The sequence below is a fragment of the Euphorbia lathyris genome, chromosome 5, assembly GCF_963576675.1.
Source record: "Euphorbia lathyris chromosome 5, ddEupLath1.1, whole genome shotgun sequence".
In the NCBI taxonomy this organism is placed as follows: Eukaryota; Viridiplantae; Streptophyta; class Magnoliopsida; order Malpighiales; family Euphorbiaceae; genus Euphorbia; species Euphorbia lathyris.
In genome coordinates this window covers 80,698,641-80,717,517 of record NC_088914.1, presented here as the reverse complement: position 1 = coordinate 80,717,517, position 18,877 = coordinate 80,698,641, and the positions used below count along the sequence as shown (strand labels likewise).

Sequence of the window (18,877 nt, the reverse complement as noted above, 5' to 3'; positions counted from 1 at the left end):
TACAGTAAGGAAATATAATTTATAAGACATTAACATACTTAATATAAAAATATATCAATCATAATTCATAAGTAATACATCAATGTATTAATTATAAAAATAAATAAAGATTGTCTAAATATACAAAGACTTTTTTCCCCATTGGGGAAAATAAATGAGGATATCTCATCAAGGTAAATTCCGACTGGAAATGGATAAACTCCACCATGTTTTCAACTAGTAGTTAATCAAAATTAATAGATTGATATATGGTTAATATTTTTTTTTAGTAATAATGGTCAAATTTAACTTTAACATTTCAAGCAAAGTGAAGATTTAATTTTAATATATATGAAATTATGTAAATTTAACTCCAACGTTTTTAAACAAGATCAATTTTAGTTATGTGTATTTAACTATTATATCGGACTTTCCAAACGAGTTTATTGATAAATTGAAACAATTATATATATATATATTTTTTAAATATATCAATAACACAATAAATATTATAAACCATTTCAAAAAGAAAAAAAAAAACTGAGGAGTCCTAACCTAGAAAAACCTCTATAAAACCTCTATCCAATCAAATTCAAAACCTTTTCTTCCAATTTTATCCTCCGCCGCTATTCCCTAACCTAACCTAACCTTTCCTCCTGTTCTGCCTTTCTAACCCAACCCTTGCTGCCCTCTTCTATACCTCCTCCATTATCCAGCCTCAGCCAGTCATTCATCTGCTACTCCTTTTGCCCGGCCATTCCCATCGTCGATTCAGGGGTTCATAGCCGCCGTTCCAGTTGAGATCCGTCGCCAGGGTTCCAGGTTCAGGCAAGAGATTTTTTTTTTTTGTATCAACATTTATTAGTATTTGTTGGCAGTTACATTATCAATATTTGAGATGAATTGATTGTTGTTTCAAATGCTAAACTGATAATCGTTGTTTTTCAAATTAAACTAACAAGGATCAATAATACAGAGTTTATCGTGTTATTATTGTAGCGTTGATATTTATTCTTTGCAATTTTTCCTTTGTATGTGTTCTTTAATTGGGCATTCGCTGTTTCAGGTTTAGATGGCTGCTAATTCAGATATACCAGCAGGTATGGATAAAGAACAGGTGGGTGTTTCTCTTTCACCATTTTGGGGGTTCTCTTTGGAGATGAACTAAAATTGCATCTCATTGTTATTTAGGGGTTTTAGAGTTGTTTACAGTGAACTTACTTTTTTGTGGGATGACTTTATTTTGATCTTATTGGTGTTGTAGATTTTCAGTATGCTAGGAATGGAGATGGAGTATAAAGTAGAGCTATTTAACAGGTATGTCTGTTAATTTAGATATCATATACCGTTGTTTAAGTTTCCCTTTGATTGAACAAGTGGGCTTGATCTTATATTCAAGTAATTGTTGTTTAGAATAGTGTTAGGGTGCATACTGTTTGGCCTTCTTCCATGATCTTTATATTTTGGATTGTGCCTCTCTATGTTGCACCGAAACGGGACACCAGAAAACGTTATTTTTAAAATATAGTCTTCAAAACGGAAACTTAAATGAACACGAAATGCAGAAACTCTACAAAGAGGAGTTTCCGTGCAACATAGGTGCCCCTTACTCTCATCCCAAAAACTTGGGTTATTTGGATTATGTTTGGAGTTTATATTTCACTCATTACTTTCTCTCAAATATTCTTTTCTTTTTTAATGTTAACGCAGGCTTGCTATGACCTGTTTCAACAAGTGTGTTGACAAGAGGTACTTCTTTCATTTACTTAGATCTGTATGAAAAATAAGTGATGCAAAGATCATATATACATTTTTTCTGGGAAAAGCTGCTTGTCACTCTATTCAAACATTGGTTTATATACCTAATCTATTTCAGGTACAAGGAACCTGAGCTAAATATGGGCGAAAATAGTTGCATTGATCGCTGTGTCTCGAAGTATTTTCTGGTACTCTTCACGCTTTTGTTTTAAATTTGAAGTGTGGTTTCTTTCTTATTGATGCAAATGCAACTGGAATTAGATACCATTATCTACTATTTGAATTTGAAAGACTTGTCATGATTTTGTTTTCCCATTCATAATGAATGATAATTTACTTGTTAGTTTCGGATAGACCTGAAATCGAACCAAATAACCTTGGATGAGCTCTATCATTAAAGTTAAATATCCAGTGGCCACTTGAGCTAAATAAAGGTTGTGTTGTGTGTCTGTTTTTTTCAGGTGAACAATATAATTGGGCAGATGCTTAGTGCTGGTCAGCGTCCAATGTGAAATTAAGGCTTGCTCTCTACATAACAGCATGTTGAGAAATGCTCATTTAGTTTTGCTCTAGAATTAGTTGATGATGAGTAATCTTTCTTCCTAAATTTGTGATAGAATTTATATAATGCAAGTATTTTCTGCAATGAGTTTCAGGAACAAAAAATGGGCTCCCAACTTGTTTTAATAATTATGATGAAATTGCACATTAAGAAAAAAGAAACTTATTTTTGTTAAATCAGGTTCGACATTGCACCGTTTGATAAAATGTTAAGCCTAAGATTATTCTGTTTTGTTTTCCATGTTGGGGCTAAATCCACTCTTAATAACTAATAGGTTAAATTGGAATGACTTGGAATGAATGAATGAATGTTGTGCATACATGGAAGATGCATGTGCTTTTAGGCTTTGATTAGATGATGGGTTTTGGGAGTTAGTAAAGGAAATGATAGAAAAGATTTATTAGTTCTATTTTGTAAAGATTATTGTTAACTTTTCGAAACACTTTTTAACCCTCCAAAACTATTCTGTGAACAAAGAATTTGATGCGGAACGAAGCAGTATTTTTCAGTTCATAACAAGCTGACGTGAGTTTAATCAGTTCATAACAAGCTAACGTGAGTTTAATAAAATTGAAAATTAAATATTGAAAAGAATTTATAATACTGTTTAATTTTTTTTATAATATATAAAAAATGTCCATTAAATTCATGGCATCATCCACTTTTCTATAATGATACATATTTTTTCGTAGCTCATGTTCGTATTCTCTGGATTGTTAGTGAATGAAGTTCTCAATTCTACAAACCATACCAAGTTGAGAACCCATATGATTAGATTGTATGTGAAGATATTGAAGAAATCCAATATTCTCTTCGACCACAAACCTTTCAGATTTTTCTCGAGAAATTACACCCGTAGCCACTGAATTTTACTCATTTTCACAATGGGACTATAAAAATTCTAAATATAACATAAAAGGTTTTCGATATTACATTTTTTGATGGACCATTAATGATCAAATATTCAAGAATTAATCAAATAATACCTGGATGATCTCTAAATAAAAAATTTTGAAGAATTAAAGTTGTTTAAAATATCACCAATTCTTATAAATTTTTTTGTTTTGAAATCGTCAATAGTCATTTGAGCGTTAATTGAAGTTTAATGACAATAATGTTAAAATGTATAAAGTTGAGTAATATTTACGTTAAAATTTAATTGTCATTTTATAAAAATGAGTAAAGGTAAATTGGCATGGATGTAATTTATTGGGTTTTTTCTTATGAAAAATCTTTTACTTTGTCATGGTGATTTTGTATTGACACTGTTTATTTATTTTTGTAGTGGGTTCTGTGTATTTAGAACAGTGCTTTTCCATGATTTATTAAAATGCAATATATTATATTTATTTTTGTATTTTCTTCTCTCATTTGAAGTTGTACATCAATTTACAAATAAGGAAATATGGTATTTGTACATAAATCCAGTGGCAGATGTTGGGTCCCCCATCATCCCTATAATAATAATAATAATAAATTAGTTAAAAAAAAAAAAAAAAAGTTAAGCTGCAAAATACCTCTAATGTTTTGGATCAGTAGCAATTCTAAAATTGTGCAATTTTATCCCTAATGTTGGAAGCTAAAAACAGTTTTACCTCTAATGTTGATAAATTGGGTGAATTTGAGAAATAATCCATCAAACTGTCTTCTCGGTCACGAATCTTGTCATCTACACTTCACACATGCGTTATTTTATCAGTAACAAATCACAAACATATGTTGGGATGTCAAAAAAACAAGAAAAAAACATTAAAAATATAGTATCTATTGTACCAATTAGACAAAAAAAAAAAAAAATTCACCGAATTTATAAATATTAATCTCCAATTTTATTATTAAATTACAAAAAAACATTATATCTTTTTTTAGAACAAATTAATATGCAATTGGTGCAAAATAAAAAAATGACTGTATGTTATAATAGTGTCTGAAATTGATCCAATTTATCAACGTTAGGGGTAAAATTGCTCTTGGCTATAAACATTAGGGGTAAAGTTGCCCCATTTTAGACGTTAGAGGTAAAATTGCTCTTGGCCCAAAACGTTAAGGGTATTTTTGCTCTTAGCTACTAACGTTAGTCTAAAAAAATTATATAGAGTTTTGACCCATCCCTCGAATCCTGGATACCCGCTGACTGGACGGTTACATTAGTACTCTCACCTATTACATAAACTCTTGTATATTCTGACCCATAGAATCTTGACCTGTTGCAAACTCTATACATGTTGGAGTGTCCACACCACATCCAATCCCCTATAAATTGATTGTCAACCAAACCTCTAATTCATTCAATCCCTTGCAAAACAGAAAAAAAAAAAAAATGTCCTCCCCATTGCTTCTTCCATTTCTAGTTTTAGTTTTAGCCATATGCCAAGACCTAACCCAAGGGGCACAGCCCCTAGAATCCACAGCCAGTGAGTATCTAAAAGCACACAACCAAGCAAGATCAGCAGTAGGCGTTGGGCCTCTTAAATGGAGTGAACAGCTAGCCAATGTCGCAAGCAGCCTTGTCACATATGAAAGAGACAAAATGGGTTGCCAATTTGCTAATCTCAGCAACTACAAGTATGGTGCAAACCAACTACTATGGTCTGGTCGTCTGGCTGTGACTCCATTAATGGTTGTTGATAACTGGGTTCAACAGAAGATTTACTATAACCACACCAGTAACTCATGTTTACCAAATCACCATTGTGATGTTTATACTCAAGTTGTCTGGAAAAAGTCTCTGGAATTAGGCTGTGCTCAAGCTTCTTGTGTCAAACAAAAAGCTAGTTTAACTGTCTGTTTTTATAATCCTCCTGGGAATATTAGAGGAGAAAGCCCTTATTAGGGTAGATTTAGTTTTTTCTTTTGTTATGTGAAATTGATTTCCAAGCTTGAATCTTTTTGAGAATGGGAATCATAATAAGTATGGGTTTGGTCATCTACCTGTAAACGTGTTCTGTTTCAATAAAATTAAGTACTAAATTTAAGTCAGAGATTACAAGAAATTATTGGAAGTATTTCGATTAAGAAAATGATTGTATGTATTGTTCTGATGAATATTTTTGTTCACTCTAATAAACGAATTCTTTGATCTGAAATTGTTTTTGATCAAATTCAGACTGTCCACACTTTTTCTTCAAGACATAAAACAATGGTGGTTTCTAATAGTTGTGATTCATTGTCGAAGATTATGGGATTTTTAATCTGTTTAATACTTCAAACTCGGGCAAAATATGATCATAGAGTAGAAAAACAATCAAATGGTAATTGTTTGCTGTTTGTTGTTTACTTATTTGTTGAAAAACAAAGATTATCGTCTTAAAAATGGACACGGTGAAATTAAATTAGTATATTCGAAACTGCTTTTTATCTTCACAAATTTTATTTTGTAGTGTAAATCACAACTATTGTTCTTGGAATACATTTTTGTTCGGAATTTAAGGTCTGTTTTGTTTGGTTCAACTATTAGCTGATAACTATTAATAACTTTTTGTTTTGTTAAACCATCCGGTACTCTGAACCACATTGGGCCGACTAATCCGGATTCGGGGCGGGTCCACGGTATTTAAACCCTTTCCAATCATAATTGTTTACTGTTAGCCATTGTTGTTAATAGGTAAAATGTCTAATATAGATATATTTTAAATTATGCAATAAATAAATTATAAAAATATAAAAAAAAAGACAGATTCCAAAGATAACTCGTTGTAAATTGATGCCTATGTTAAAAAAGAAAAAGAGGATTGCGATTCTCTTGGTTATCAAAACTAGAGATTTTTAAGTTAACATACTCAGTTTTGACTGTTCATCATGCACACAAAATAAGAAAAATTCAAAAATTTATGATATTCTAAACAATTTTAAATCTTCAATTTTTTTATAGAGTTTAATACATTATTTGCCACCTAAACTTCTCAAAAAAAAAAAAAAAAAACTTGATTGGTCCCTTGAACTTTCAAAGTGTTTTAATAGCTCTCTCAACTTGCATAAAATGGCCAAATAGCCCCCTCAACTTGTGTAAAATGTAATCAATTATTGAGTGATTGCAAAAAAAATAAATTAAATGTAGAAAGTATGTTGCACGCATCTTGAAAAGTAAAACAATTAAGATCGGGATATGAGGTTCTAATATTAGACCAGACAAGTTTTACAGTTAAGCAAGTAAGAATTTCATTATTACTATGATTTAATTTATTTTGAAAATCATGTAATAACAGTTTAAGGCACGTGCAACACACGTTCCGCATGTAGCTTACTTTTTTTAAAATCGAGTGATTAGTTGATTACATTTTAAGCAAGTTGAGGGAGTTGTCAAGATATTTTAAGCAAGTTAAGGGAGCTATTAGGACACTTTGAAAGTTCAGGTAGCCAATCTAAGTTCTTGGACAAGTTCAGGGGGCCAATCAAACTTGTTTGTTATAAAGCATACCACTCTGAGACCTATTTGACTCTCGAGAGCTAAGTTCACCATATCGCAAAGTCTAAATTCATTGAGCCATTTGTCGTGCCAAAAACTAATGTTTTTGCCATCTCTAACGCTCCAGCTGATTCCCTTTTTAAATTCTGATAGGACTGTCATGATGCTTCTCCACATATGGGAGCAATTTTTTTAGGTGCAATGGCCGAAGAGATATCATTGTTGGGGAAGTATTTACCTTTCATAGGTTTCACCCACATGGACTCGGGTTCTCTAATTATACGCTATAACAGTTTCATCAATAGCGATCTATTATGGTCGCTTAATTTTCTCAGACCAATACCCCTTTATTCTTCGACTGGTATACCTCGTTCCAATTAAACATGTGCATTTTCTTTTTTCCATCTTGACTCCCCTAGAGGAACCTCCTGTTCATGCTATCCAAGGCCTTCGACGTGGTCTTTAGGAGCAGATTCGTGTACATGTTGTTTGTAAGGATAGCGCTGGCCACATATTGAATCAAAGTTGCCCTTCCTGCCAAAGAGAGAGTTGTCGCCTTCAATCATGCTAAATGTTGATTGACACTGTTAAAGACCCATTGGAAGTCTATTACACCAGCTTTTATGATACAAGTTCACATTGAGGTACTTGCTAATGAACGTTGTCAAATGTCTCCCACACAGAGCACTGAGAGTTCTAGCATGCCCATTGGAAGTATTACTAGAGAAGTAGATTTTTTATTTTGTTAACCTAAGTTTTTGACCAGAAACATCGCAAAATGAATCTAGGCACTCTTTGAGGACACTCACCTGTTTTGTGTTAGATTCTGTGAATAAGATTAGATCGTTTGCAAATAACAGATGAGTGAGCGTAGGGCTATTTTTGGTAATCTTCAATCCTTTCCATTTTCCTCCATTGGCTCTTTGTTGATCATCTAGATTAAATGTCCCATACCCAACACAAAGGTGAATGAAGAAATGGGGTCTCCTTGCCTAATACCTCTAGATGGTCTAAATTCATCAGTGAGATCACCATTTACTACTACTTGGATGGAAGAAGTTGAAATGCATTTTTCAACAAGTGAAACCCAGCTTCTAAGCATACCTATACCTTTGAGAGCATATAGAACAAAATCCCATCTCAGCCTGTCGTAAGCCTTCTTGAGATCAATCTTGATTTCCATATACCTTTTCCACCTTTTTTTGTACGCATTGAATGTATAGCTTATTGTGCGATGTTATCATGAAGTTACATGCCTTTAATGAAGTTGCTCTGATTTTGATCCACTAGGAGAGGCATTATGTTCTTCAATCTAGTTGTTATCTGCTTGGTAATGATTTGGTACATCACTAAACATAGGCTGCGAGAATTGGCCTAGATTTTCTAGTGTACTTACTTTGGGGATGAGAACTAGTGTCGTTTCATTGATAATCTATATAGAAAACTGCCTTATGAGTATCTCTATAATTAACCGGTGCACGTTGTTTGCCACTATTTTCCAATGCTTCTGATAGAAACCCACAATTAGGCCGTCTGGGCCCGGTGCTTTATTGCTTTCATATCAAACATGGCTTTCTGAATCTCCCTAGAAATAATCAGGCGAAAAGTGTCCCTGGTTGTCTCGGTAGGCAACACAAGGAAGTTGGCCTTAATGGAATTTTTTTCACGAGAGTATTTCTCAATTGTAAACAATTGTTTGAAAAAATTGGCCACACCATGTTTTTAATTGATCCTTGATTAGAAATGGTTGCCCCCTTATTCATCCTTCAATATCGTAACACAATTTGTATATCGTCAAATCATGGTTCCGACATGAAAATATATGGTGTTTGTGTCTCCGTCGAAAATCCACTTTTCCTCGATTTTTTGAGCCAATATAACTCCTCTTGTTTCACGATGTTCACTGGCTCTATTTGTAAGTTGTCTTCCAAGGTATAAAGACTTTGACTCCTTCCTTGAACTAAATCCCATTGGATACATGCCAATCAATTTAAAACTCACATTTGAAAATATTATCAAACACCTCTCTGTTCCATCCTTGAAATTTTACTAACAAAATTAGGAATGGCTAGCAGAATGTTGCGTATTGGGTTCCAGTTTTTTTTAATGAAATCAGTAAAAGAATCATGTAGCTCCCAAGGAACTTCGTACCTGAATGGTTTGTTCTTTCTTTTCGTGTTAGTGAATCCCTAAAGGTTCAACATAATGGGGGCGTGGTTTGAACTTCTGAAAGGCGGAATAATTGTTTCAGGTTTGTGAAAGCTAGTTCGGCCAGCAACCTTGATGTATGGCTTATCTATCCTTTCTTGGAGACTTCTCCTTTTCCAAGAGAAACGATGTCCAGGATTTCAAAGATCAATTAGTTCTATTCGATCTATCAGGTCTTTGTGGGTTGCACAACGTCTACTGTATAGGTTTGAGACCCCCATTTGATCTGTAATTTGGGTTATGGCATTGAAGTCTCCTATTACAATCCAAACTGCCGTTGGAGTCGGTTGAAAATTGTAGATGTCTTCCCAAAGGCATCGCCTGTAGAATGGTTTGTATTGGCATTACTGACTGTCAAGAAAGAAATAAACTTGTTGTTTGTAACAATTTACCCATAAATGTATTGAGTGCTGGCTTTAAGCAACTCAAATCACAAACGCCTTTTTCAGAAAAGGCAAATTCCTCCAGGTCGGCCAATTGTTTCTGAACGTATTGAATGCCATTCACTAAATTGACTCACAACATCATCTATTTTCCTTCCGTTGATTTTAGTTTCTAGAATAGAAAATAGATGGACTCTTTTTAATGCTTGACTACCACTCTCAAATAATATTCAAGATGTCAATTTAGGGAAACGTTTGTTTTGGAGGTTTCAGGAAAGGATAAAGAAAAGATGAGGTTTCATTCATTTTGTTTGTGTTTGTTTTATTAATTTAATCATTTGATTACCATTTTTTAGTTCTGAGTTTACCCATAACTCACCTAATATCATTCTTCAATCTCCTTTATGGTTTTCCATTCCCTTTCTCCCTCCTACTAATTTGAACCTCTACTATTCATATAAAATTATATTTTATACTCTATTTTATTTTTAATTTTTATTTTGGTTCATATATTTATTTATTTATACTTTTTTATTCTTTGGATTCATTTCACTTTTGATCCTTATACTTATATATTTTTTTATTTTTTTCCTCAAAAAATATTTTTGATTAAATTTTACTTTTTGATTTTGATTTTAATCCTTGTACTTTTTTATTTATATTTTTTTATCCCTAGACTAATTTCACTTTTAATCTTTATACTTATTTATTTTTACTTTTTTACCTTGAAAAATATTTTTGACAAATATTTTTCATTTATCATATTATTCAGTTTTAGTATTTATTTTAAAATGATTGTTTTCTTTTTAAAATGAAATGTTTATGCATATTTATTTATTTATTTTATTTCAGTTTCCTCTGTTTGATCGTCTTTTGATTTTAATGGTTGAAGTAATTGATTTTCATTCAAATATTTATACGCGATTAATTTGTTAATACAAGCACATATATATATTAAAATTATTGTTAAAAATACAACTCTGATTTATTACTTCATTTGAACAAAACAGACACAAAGAAAACAGAGATATAACATTCCTTTTTGTGGAAGTGAAACAAACACATAAGAGAATTAAATATCATTACATTCATTTCTCCTTATTTCCTTTTTTTTTGTTTCCATTCCGTTACTCTTGCACGAACCAAAACGGTCCGTTAGTGAAGTGATATATAAATTTCGATTTATTCTAAACCAAACATGTGTTCTAAGTTCGTAGGCCAAATTGACACTTAATATAAGCAATTAATAGGAAAGTTGACTATGGTAGTAGACATATATAAAGGGCAGTACTGATGGCGTTTAGGTAGGAAATTGGTAATAATCTCCTCTTGCAAAATACAAAAACGGAAACGTGAGCTAGTTGACTTGCACAATGCCGAACTGTAAACGTTAATGGTGAATTAATTAGGAGATAAAAACAAGACCTAGTCTACACTAGACTAGACTGACTGGTCCTAACCTTATTTGAAATACTTCAATTCAATGCCCTTGTTTTTTCTCACAACTATTTAATCTTACCATCACAAATTTGTTTTCACAATGTGTCATGTCTATCTTAATACCCTTAATTTTAAGGGTGTTGTTAAACATAGCCTCCATTTCTGATACGGATTAATTCTATCTGAGAGTTTTAAACCGTAAACTCACAAAGGCTAACAATTTATCTAGCTAAACTAGAAGGAGTGGATCCTAATTTATGGACTAAATCCATAGGAATATAAAATCCCCCATTGTTGAAGGTGAAAACCTTAACAAAAGCTTCTTGAAGAAGATATTAATTTGATTGATAAAAAGTTAACCAATACAAAGAGAAAGAGATGAATTTATATCATCTCAAAAACCCCACTTGCCTAATTACAAAAAGGGTAGATTACATAATTAATGAAAAGCATAAAGATAAGGGTAAATTGGGTAAAGATAAGTGGAGCTGAGGGATCAAATGTGTAAATAACAAGGAAGTTGAAGTAAGGAGCAAGTTGCTGAAAAGTGAAAATACGTCCTGCGTTTCCAACAGTACGCCCTGCGTGACTTGGCTGATGAACTCTTCTCAGGATCAGACAGTCAAATACGCAGGACATGTCCAACAGTACGCCCTGCGTGTTTTGGCTGCTGACTCTTCTCCGGATCATTCCTGTTTTACACGCGGAGCGTGTTTTCTCTGTACGCGGGGCGTGCTTGATCCACGCCTCGCGTGTATGACCTCTTGGGCTTTTCTTTGGCTCAAGTTCTCAAGTACGCAGAGCGTGTTCAACTACACGCGGGGCGTGTCTGAGCAGATGTGTTGTATTGTTTTGGCCTCTTTAATCACTTGTTGCTCGCACTTGGTTCTTCCTCCGACTTCCCTTTCTCGGACTCGATCCTAGGGAAAGATGCTCCGCATCATTCACTCTCTCTTAAAAAGAATTTGACCCCAAGTTGCTTGTCACGCATTGAAGAGACGAGTTTGTTGTGAATGAACCCAAGTCCTCAAATCGAACCAAGGTGTTGTTCGAGATGAATTCAAGGAGTCCACTCCACATATTGTCGGACTCACCTTCTCCTCAAGAGCTTTTCCCGATATCTCAACGAGTACTTCACCCCGGCATCCATCTTCCATGGCACTCATCTCCCAATCTCCACCAATCTCGGATGCTCTACCAACATCGAATGGTATGTCTTGGCGAAGCTTGTCAAACCACTTCCCCATAACTACTTGGACGATCTGCCCACACTCCTTGTGTCGCTGAACGGACCACCCATGGACCCTCTTGATCTCCCCATCACGAACTTGATGAATCAACACAACCTTCTTCCGCTCATGGCCTACCTCGAATGGAATATCCCGACGACACATATCAACCCAACTAGAATCAATCTCACAAGTATTCTTCAAAACCCCAACATGATCTTGAGTCGAATATGCCTGGATCTCAATGTACCTCACGCCATCAACCCGGATGCTAGGCTCATCCTCCACTCGCACATAGCCAACCTCACATAACAAGTCCCGACGCCTTATATCAACCCAAATTGGAGCGATCCATTGAGTACTCTTCACAACCCAAATACGATTTTGACTTGAATAGGCCCGACCTTCGCTTTCATTCATGCCACTAACCCGGCTATCATGCCCAATCTCTCCTTACCCATGGCCCACATCAAACGGAATATCCCGGCGACACTTGTCAACCCACTTCAAAGCGAACTCAAGAACACATAGATTAGCTCCATCCTCACCTTGGGTTAACAATCCCGGAACTTCAAGACTTGCCACATTACTAACTTGGCCCTCAATCCCCAAGACTTGAATTTCTTCTACCTTCTCAACATCTCTCGGGTGGCTATCCCCATTCATCAAAGACTTCACAAACCCAACTCTCTTCATCACAAGATCGCTTCTCATTGACTCCTCATAGGGTTGATGCTTCTTCAACAAGCACCACATATACCCCCACATATACATAGCAATAAAACGCAAAATAATGAGTTCCGAATTTACCAAGTCTTGATCTCCTATCATCCTTTCTATGTTCCCCGGGAAGTCATTCCCCCTCAATGAACAAACACCAAAGCCCCCAACAAGATCACCCTTCATGGTTCCATCATAGGGAAGGTTCTCCCTCAACATAAAGCTCATCTTTCTCACAATAAGATCACCTCTCATAGGCTCATCATAGGGAAGGTTCTCCCTCAACATAGAGCTCACACTTCCCACAACAAGATCATCTCCCATAGGCTGATCATCGGGAAGGTTCTCCCTCAACATACACATCTAAGATTCCAACAAAAATATCTCAACAAAGCACAAAAGAATAAGTTCAGATTTTACCCAATGAGTGACTCGATTCTTTTGCATGTGGCATGTGCTAGGCATCTCGGTACTATCAATAGGCTTCATAGAGCAACCTTCCTCCTCCTCCTCTCTAGAGCTCAACTCACCATATGTAGAGCTAGGTGCACTATCTCCCGGATCCCATGCAATGTCTCGTGGTAGCTTTCTCAAAGGTGGCAGCCCTTTAGGAAGCCCTATAGGTGGCTCATTGAAAGACACGTGCTTGTCCCCTTTGAACATCGGCTCTACTTCCTCACTCCCAACTTTGCTACTCCCCTTCTCAACCTCATTCCCCTCTTGGGATTTGACCTCACTAGGAGAGTGGCTAGCTAGCTCAACCATGGAACCCAAGTCAAGATGATTCAAGGTCTCAACCGTTCCACCAATGCACCCATTCACATTCAACTCCCGAGTTGGACATTCTTCCAAAGTGGTCTCCATTTTCTTACTAGGAGAACTCTTCAAAGGTATAAGGACATATCGGATTCCGCCTTTGCGTATGGTGTAGGTGTTGCTCTTTCCCGCATGTGAGGCACCACAATCAAATTGCCATGGCCTACCAAGTAGCACATCACAAGCACCCATCTCTACAACATCACACATAGCTTCATCCCCATAAGCTCCAATAGTGAAAGGAACCTTACACCAATGAGTAACTTGAAGCTTTTCCACCTCGTTGACCCAACCAAGGCGGTAAGGTCTAGGATGTGGCTCGGGAACCAACCCAAACTTGCTCACGGCGAACCGACTAATGATATTCACTTGGCTTCCCCCGTCGATCACCATCTCACACTTCTTCCCACGAACTAAGCATCGAGTTCTAAATAATCGATGACGTTGGCTAGGCTCCTCTTCACTAGGCATTGGCACCCTAGTCACCAAATACACATTGTGCTCATCGCCATCATCATCAACTTCATAAGTGTCTTCCTCTTGGCTCCACTCAACACTTCTTGACTCATAGTCATCTCGGAACCAACCATCATCATGCTCATAAGTATCTTCGTTCCGACCCCACTCTACATTTTCCGTCTCATGGTCATCTCGGAGCCGACCCTCATCATACTCATAAGTGTCTTCATTTCGGTCCTACTCTACATTCCTCAACTCATCATCATGATGGAACCTACCTCCACCATACTCATAGATATCTTCATTATAGGACCGGTCAAAATCCTCCAACTCGTCATCACAATGGAATCTACACTCATTATCTTCATAAGGAGCCCCGTGTCGATCCCACTCAACACACCGACGCCCACTTTCATCATAGTAGACCCCATCTTTGTCTTCCTCATGAGCGGTCCCATATTGGTTCCACTCAATGCGTTGACATTCATCTTCCTCATGGTAAACTCTACCATCTTCATCATAATCAAGCTCATGTGCACTATGACAAAGTTCACCATCCTCACATATCTCACCTACGGAAGCGCTCTCTCTCTCTCTTTAACCTCATCTTCGAATTCACCTTCACAATAATCACACTCTTCATGTCTTACTAGCTCATTCTCGGATTGGTTCTCCTCTTCATCAATCTCCTCTACTAACTCATCTTCTTCATGATCATGTTCAAATTCATTTCCCTCGTCATCCACAATCCGTCTTTTCCCATGACCTCTCATTCCCTTCCAATTCTCCCTATAGTTTAAGCCGGCTAAACCATTTGAATAGCTACCCGACCCAAATGACATGTTACACCCAACTATAGTTGAACCACCCACATCTCTCCCATCACCATAGCCATCAACCTCTACACATAAACTAATTTCATCATGCTCCTCAAAGAGATTACTAAGACCATAATCACTCTCCCCTTCCTCAAGAATAATGCCTTCACTTTTCTCAAGCTTACAAATAAGAGTATGCTTAAGAGGCATTCTATCAAACACTTAGGGAGCATCCCTTGCAACATGGGTTTCCCCAACATCATCACCTACAAACATCCCTTCCTCCTCATCCACAAATGAATCTAAACCCTCCTCCACAATTTCACTATCAATAAGTTCACAAGAAGAATTTAAATCCACCTCATTATCACAAACAACTTCACCAACATCCAATTTCTTCCTAACAATAGGATTATCCATAACTTCAACATTAGAAATGGGAAGTTTGGGAGTTACCTTTACAATATGTGATGGAGAAAAGATTGGTGATGGATCTTTATGAGGAACTTCTACCACGGCTTGGGGATCATTTCGGTCTCCTCGCTTGAGACTCTCCAAAGATGCCTCAAACTTCCTTGATCTCTCGTGTATCACCTGAAGCTCCTCCCTCCAACTCGTTTGCTGCCTTCTCAAGCTGGCTGCGATCTTCTCCAACCCTTTGATGAAAGGATCTTCATACCTTTGGGATAAACGTGGTTGAACCATAGTCGAAAGAAGTCTCCGTTCAAGGAAAACGATCGGCTCTGATACCAAATGATACGGATTAATTCTATCTGAGAGTTTTAAACCGTAAACTCACAAAGGCTAACAATTTATCTAGCTAAACTAGAAGGAGTGGATCCTAATTTATGGACTAAATCCATAGGAATATAAAATCCCCCATTGTTGAAGGTGAAAACCTTAACAAAAGCTTCTTGAAGAAGATATTAATTTGATTGATAAAAAGTTAACCAATACAAAGAGAAAGAGATGAATTTATATCATCTCAAAAACCCTACTTGCCTAATTACAAAAAGGGTAGATTACATAATTAATGAAAAGCATAAAGATAAGGGTAAATGGGGTAAAGATAAGTGGAGGGGGTTGATATGAAGGTGGGAGAAGAGCTGAGGGATCAAATGTGTAAATAACAAGGAAGTTGAAGTAAGGAGCAAGTTGCTGAAAAGTGGAAATACGCCTTGCGTGTCCAACAGTACGCCCTGCGTGTCTTGGCTGATGAACTCTTCTCAGGATCAGACATTCAAATACGCAGGACGTGTCCAACAGTACGCCCTGCGTGTTTTGGCTGCTGACTCTTCTCCGGATCATTCCTGTTTTACACGCGGAGCGTGTTTTCTCTGTACGCGGGGCGTGCTTGATCCACGCCTCACGTGTATGACCTCCTAGGCTTTTCTTTGGCTCAAGTTCTCAAGTACGCGGAGCGTGTACAACTACACGCGGAGCGTGTTCAACTACACGCGGGGCGTGTCTGAGAAGATGTGTTGTATTGTTTTGGCCTCTTTAATCACTTGTTGCTCGCACTTGGTTCTTCCTCCGACTTCCCTTGCTCGGACTCGATCCTAGGGAAAGATGCTCCGCATCAATTTCCTACATCTAGCTCCGTGAAAGAACGAAAATACTCTTTGAGTTTTTGCGGTTAGAAATGGAGGATTTTTTCCTCTCCCGGCACGCGGGCGTGAGGTAATCACGCCACACCACAAGGTGAGGCGTGAGGGTATCATGCCTCACCACACGGTGGGCGTGATTATCTCACGCCTCACCTTGTGGTGAGGCGTGATATCCTCATGCCCGCGTGGCTGGGTATGGAAAAAATGTGGAATTTAACTCGGATTAACCTTTTAGAAATAAAAATTACGGAATTTAACTCAGATTAACCTTTTACAAATAAAAATTAACAACATAAACATTAAAATAAATTAATAAACATATAATTGTACATATAATCTCAAAAGTGTTAAAATGCAATAAGTTCTAGTAGATAAACTCATAAAAACATATATCAGTTCGTCGCGTCCATAAACTCATCCATCTCGCTCCTAATAATCAAATTACAACAATATAATTTACAACATTTAACATATAAATTATAATCCAAACAAATAACAAACAATTAAATGTAATTATATTTATTTAAAAAATAAAAAAGTCCCAAATTGCACTCGGGCGTATATTACGTCCGACCTATGGTGCAGGCGTATGAACATTACGTCCGATCTGTGGTTCGAGCGTTTGAACATTACGCCCGACCTATGGTGCGGGCATGAGGCTATCACGCCCGCACCATAGGTCGGACGTGATGTTCAAACGCCCGAACCACAGGTCGGGCGTAATGTTCATACGTTCGAGTGCGATTCCGGCGATTTTTAAAAATCCCTCACAGATTAAAAAAACAACAACAAATCAACAAAATAAAACCGTAAATCGTACCATTTTTGCTTTCCCTTTACTGCCTCTATCACGATCCATGGTTTGGTTGAGAAATTAGTCCGGATTTGATCCAATAGCGTTTAGGGTGTTTGAAAGGTTTTGAGATTTTTGAAAATTTGTCCAAAGGGTATTTCCGTCTATTCACGGGGCTAGAGGTAGGAAATTGTGGCTATGTATAGTAATTCACTAATTTAACTAAATAAAAAAAATAATCATTTACTATTGGTTTAAATGGTTAAGTATTTCAAATCGCTTAAATTAGATTTCGAGTTCGAATCCTAACGTACACAAAAAAAACTTTAATAGGAAAAGTATCCACCTAAAAAGACTTTAACGAGTCTCGAACTGAGAACGGACAAATTATAAAAAACAAACAAAAAAAATTTGACACACCTTTTTTTAATGTCATATTTGCAAGTCTTTTTGTAATAAAAAAAATATCACATTTCTCTACTTGCAAATCAATAAAATCATGTATTTTATTTTTACTTTTTCTTTAGGTAAATTACACCCATGACTAGTGAACTTTACTCATTTTTACAGTATGGTCACTAAACTTTGAAACGTAACATAAAAATCACTCAACTTTATATTCTCTAATATTATGGCCACTAAACTTTAACTAATGCTTCAAAATTCAAAATGGGCATTGACGAAAATATTCAAGTATTAAAGTTGTTTGGAACAATATTTTCTATGAAATCACAAATTTTTTTCCAGAAATACCATTTCTGAAGCTTTATCTCTCTAACAATTCACTTTCCATGTCCTAACCAAATAACACTTAAATGACGTCAAAACAAAAATTAAAGTTGTTTAGAATATTATCAATTCTTGAAATATCTTATATTGAGGTCGTCAAAGGTCATTTTGAAGTGTTGAAGTTTAGTAGTCATAAAGTTCAAAAGTGTAAGGTTAAGTGGCTCTTATGTTACGTTTTGAAATTTAGTGGTCATACCATAAAAATGAGTAAAATTCGGTGCCCATAGATGTAATTTACCCTTTTCCCTTTGTATTATAAATAGCAATCTAAAATTGAAAATATATATCTATAAAAAATATAATAAATTTGAATAAGGAGAAATACATCTCTAGTCTTAATATAGAATGAAATTAATTTGTAACTTGCAAATTTACATATATTAAAGAAAAAAAACTACTCCTTGTTGCTCATTGGTTTGGGCTTCAGGACAAAGAATAGACCCTTGCAGCAGATTTTCACTTCGATGAATGGGCCTTAAGAAATGGCCCTTTATTATTTATTTTGAAGAAAATTAAAAATGATAGTTATCTTTTTAGTGTATCACATTTCCAAAATAAAAATGAACTTATTTAATATAATACAAATAAAAATTATCAATTTGATTGAGCTAAAATATTATTATTATTGGTGATGTTTATGTAATTCACCTTTTAATTTATATAATATCATGGAAGGATCTAGCCAAGTGGGTTTGTGAGCAGTCATAACAAATCAAAATTATTTTATTGCTAATAGTTGATTCGACGTACGAATACCCCAATAGAAACGCTCAAAATGTTCAAAAACTTTGGTAATTCGAAACTCACAATTTCATTTAAAAATAATCTGTTTGAATACAATGAGAGCAAGTCTGTGTAAATAGAAAAAATGAGTTCTAGAGGCTAAAGAATTTGAAATAGAAAAGGAAATA

At 35.7% G+C, this 18,877-nt stretch overlaps 1 protein-coding gene across 1 annotated transcript; it reads left to right on the top strand.

The window, feature by feature from the left end:
• Window positions 1–579: 579 nt before the first annotated feature.
• LOC136230015 (mitochondrial import inner membrane translocase subunit TIM10-like) lies at window positions 580–2,383 on the top strand. The gene is made up of 6 exons (XM_066018941.1): window positions 580–807; window positions 1,046–1,096; window positions 1,244–1,296; window positions 1,690–1,728; window positions 1,856–1,925; window positions 2,199–2,383. The coding sequence occupies exons 2-6, from the start codon at window positions 1,052–1,054 to the stop codon at window positions 2,247–2,249; spliced, it is 258 nt and encodes an 85-aa protein (XP_065875013.1). The 5' UTR covers window positions 580–807; window positions 1,046–1,051; the 3' UTR covers window positions 2,250–2,383.
• Window positions 2,384–18,877: the final 16,494 nt, after the last annotated feature.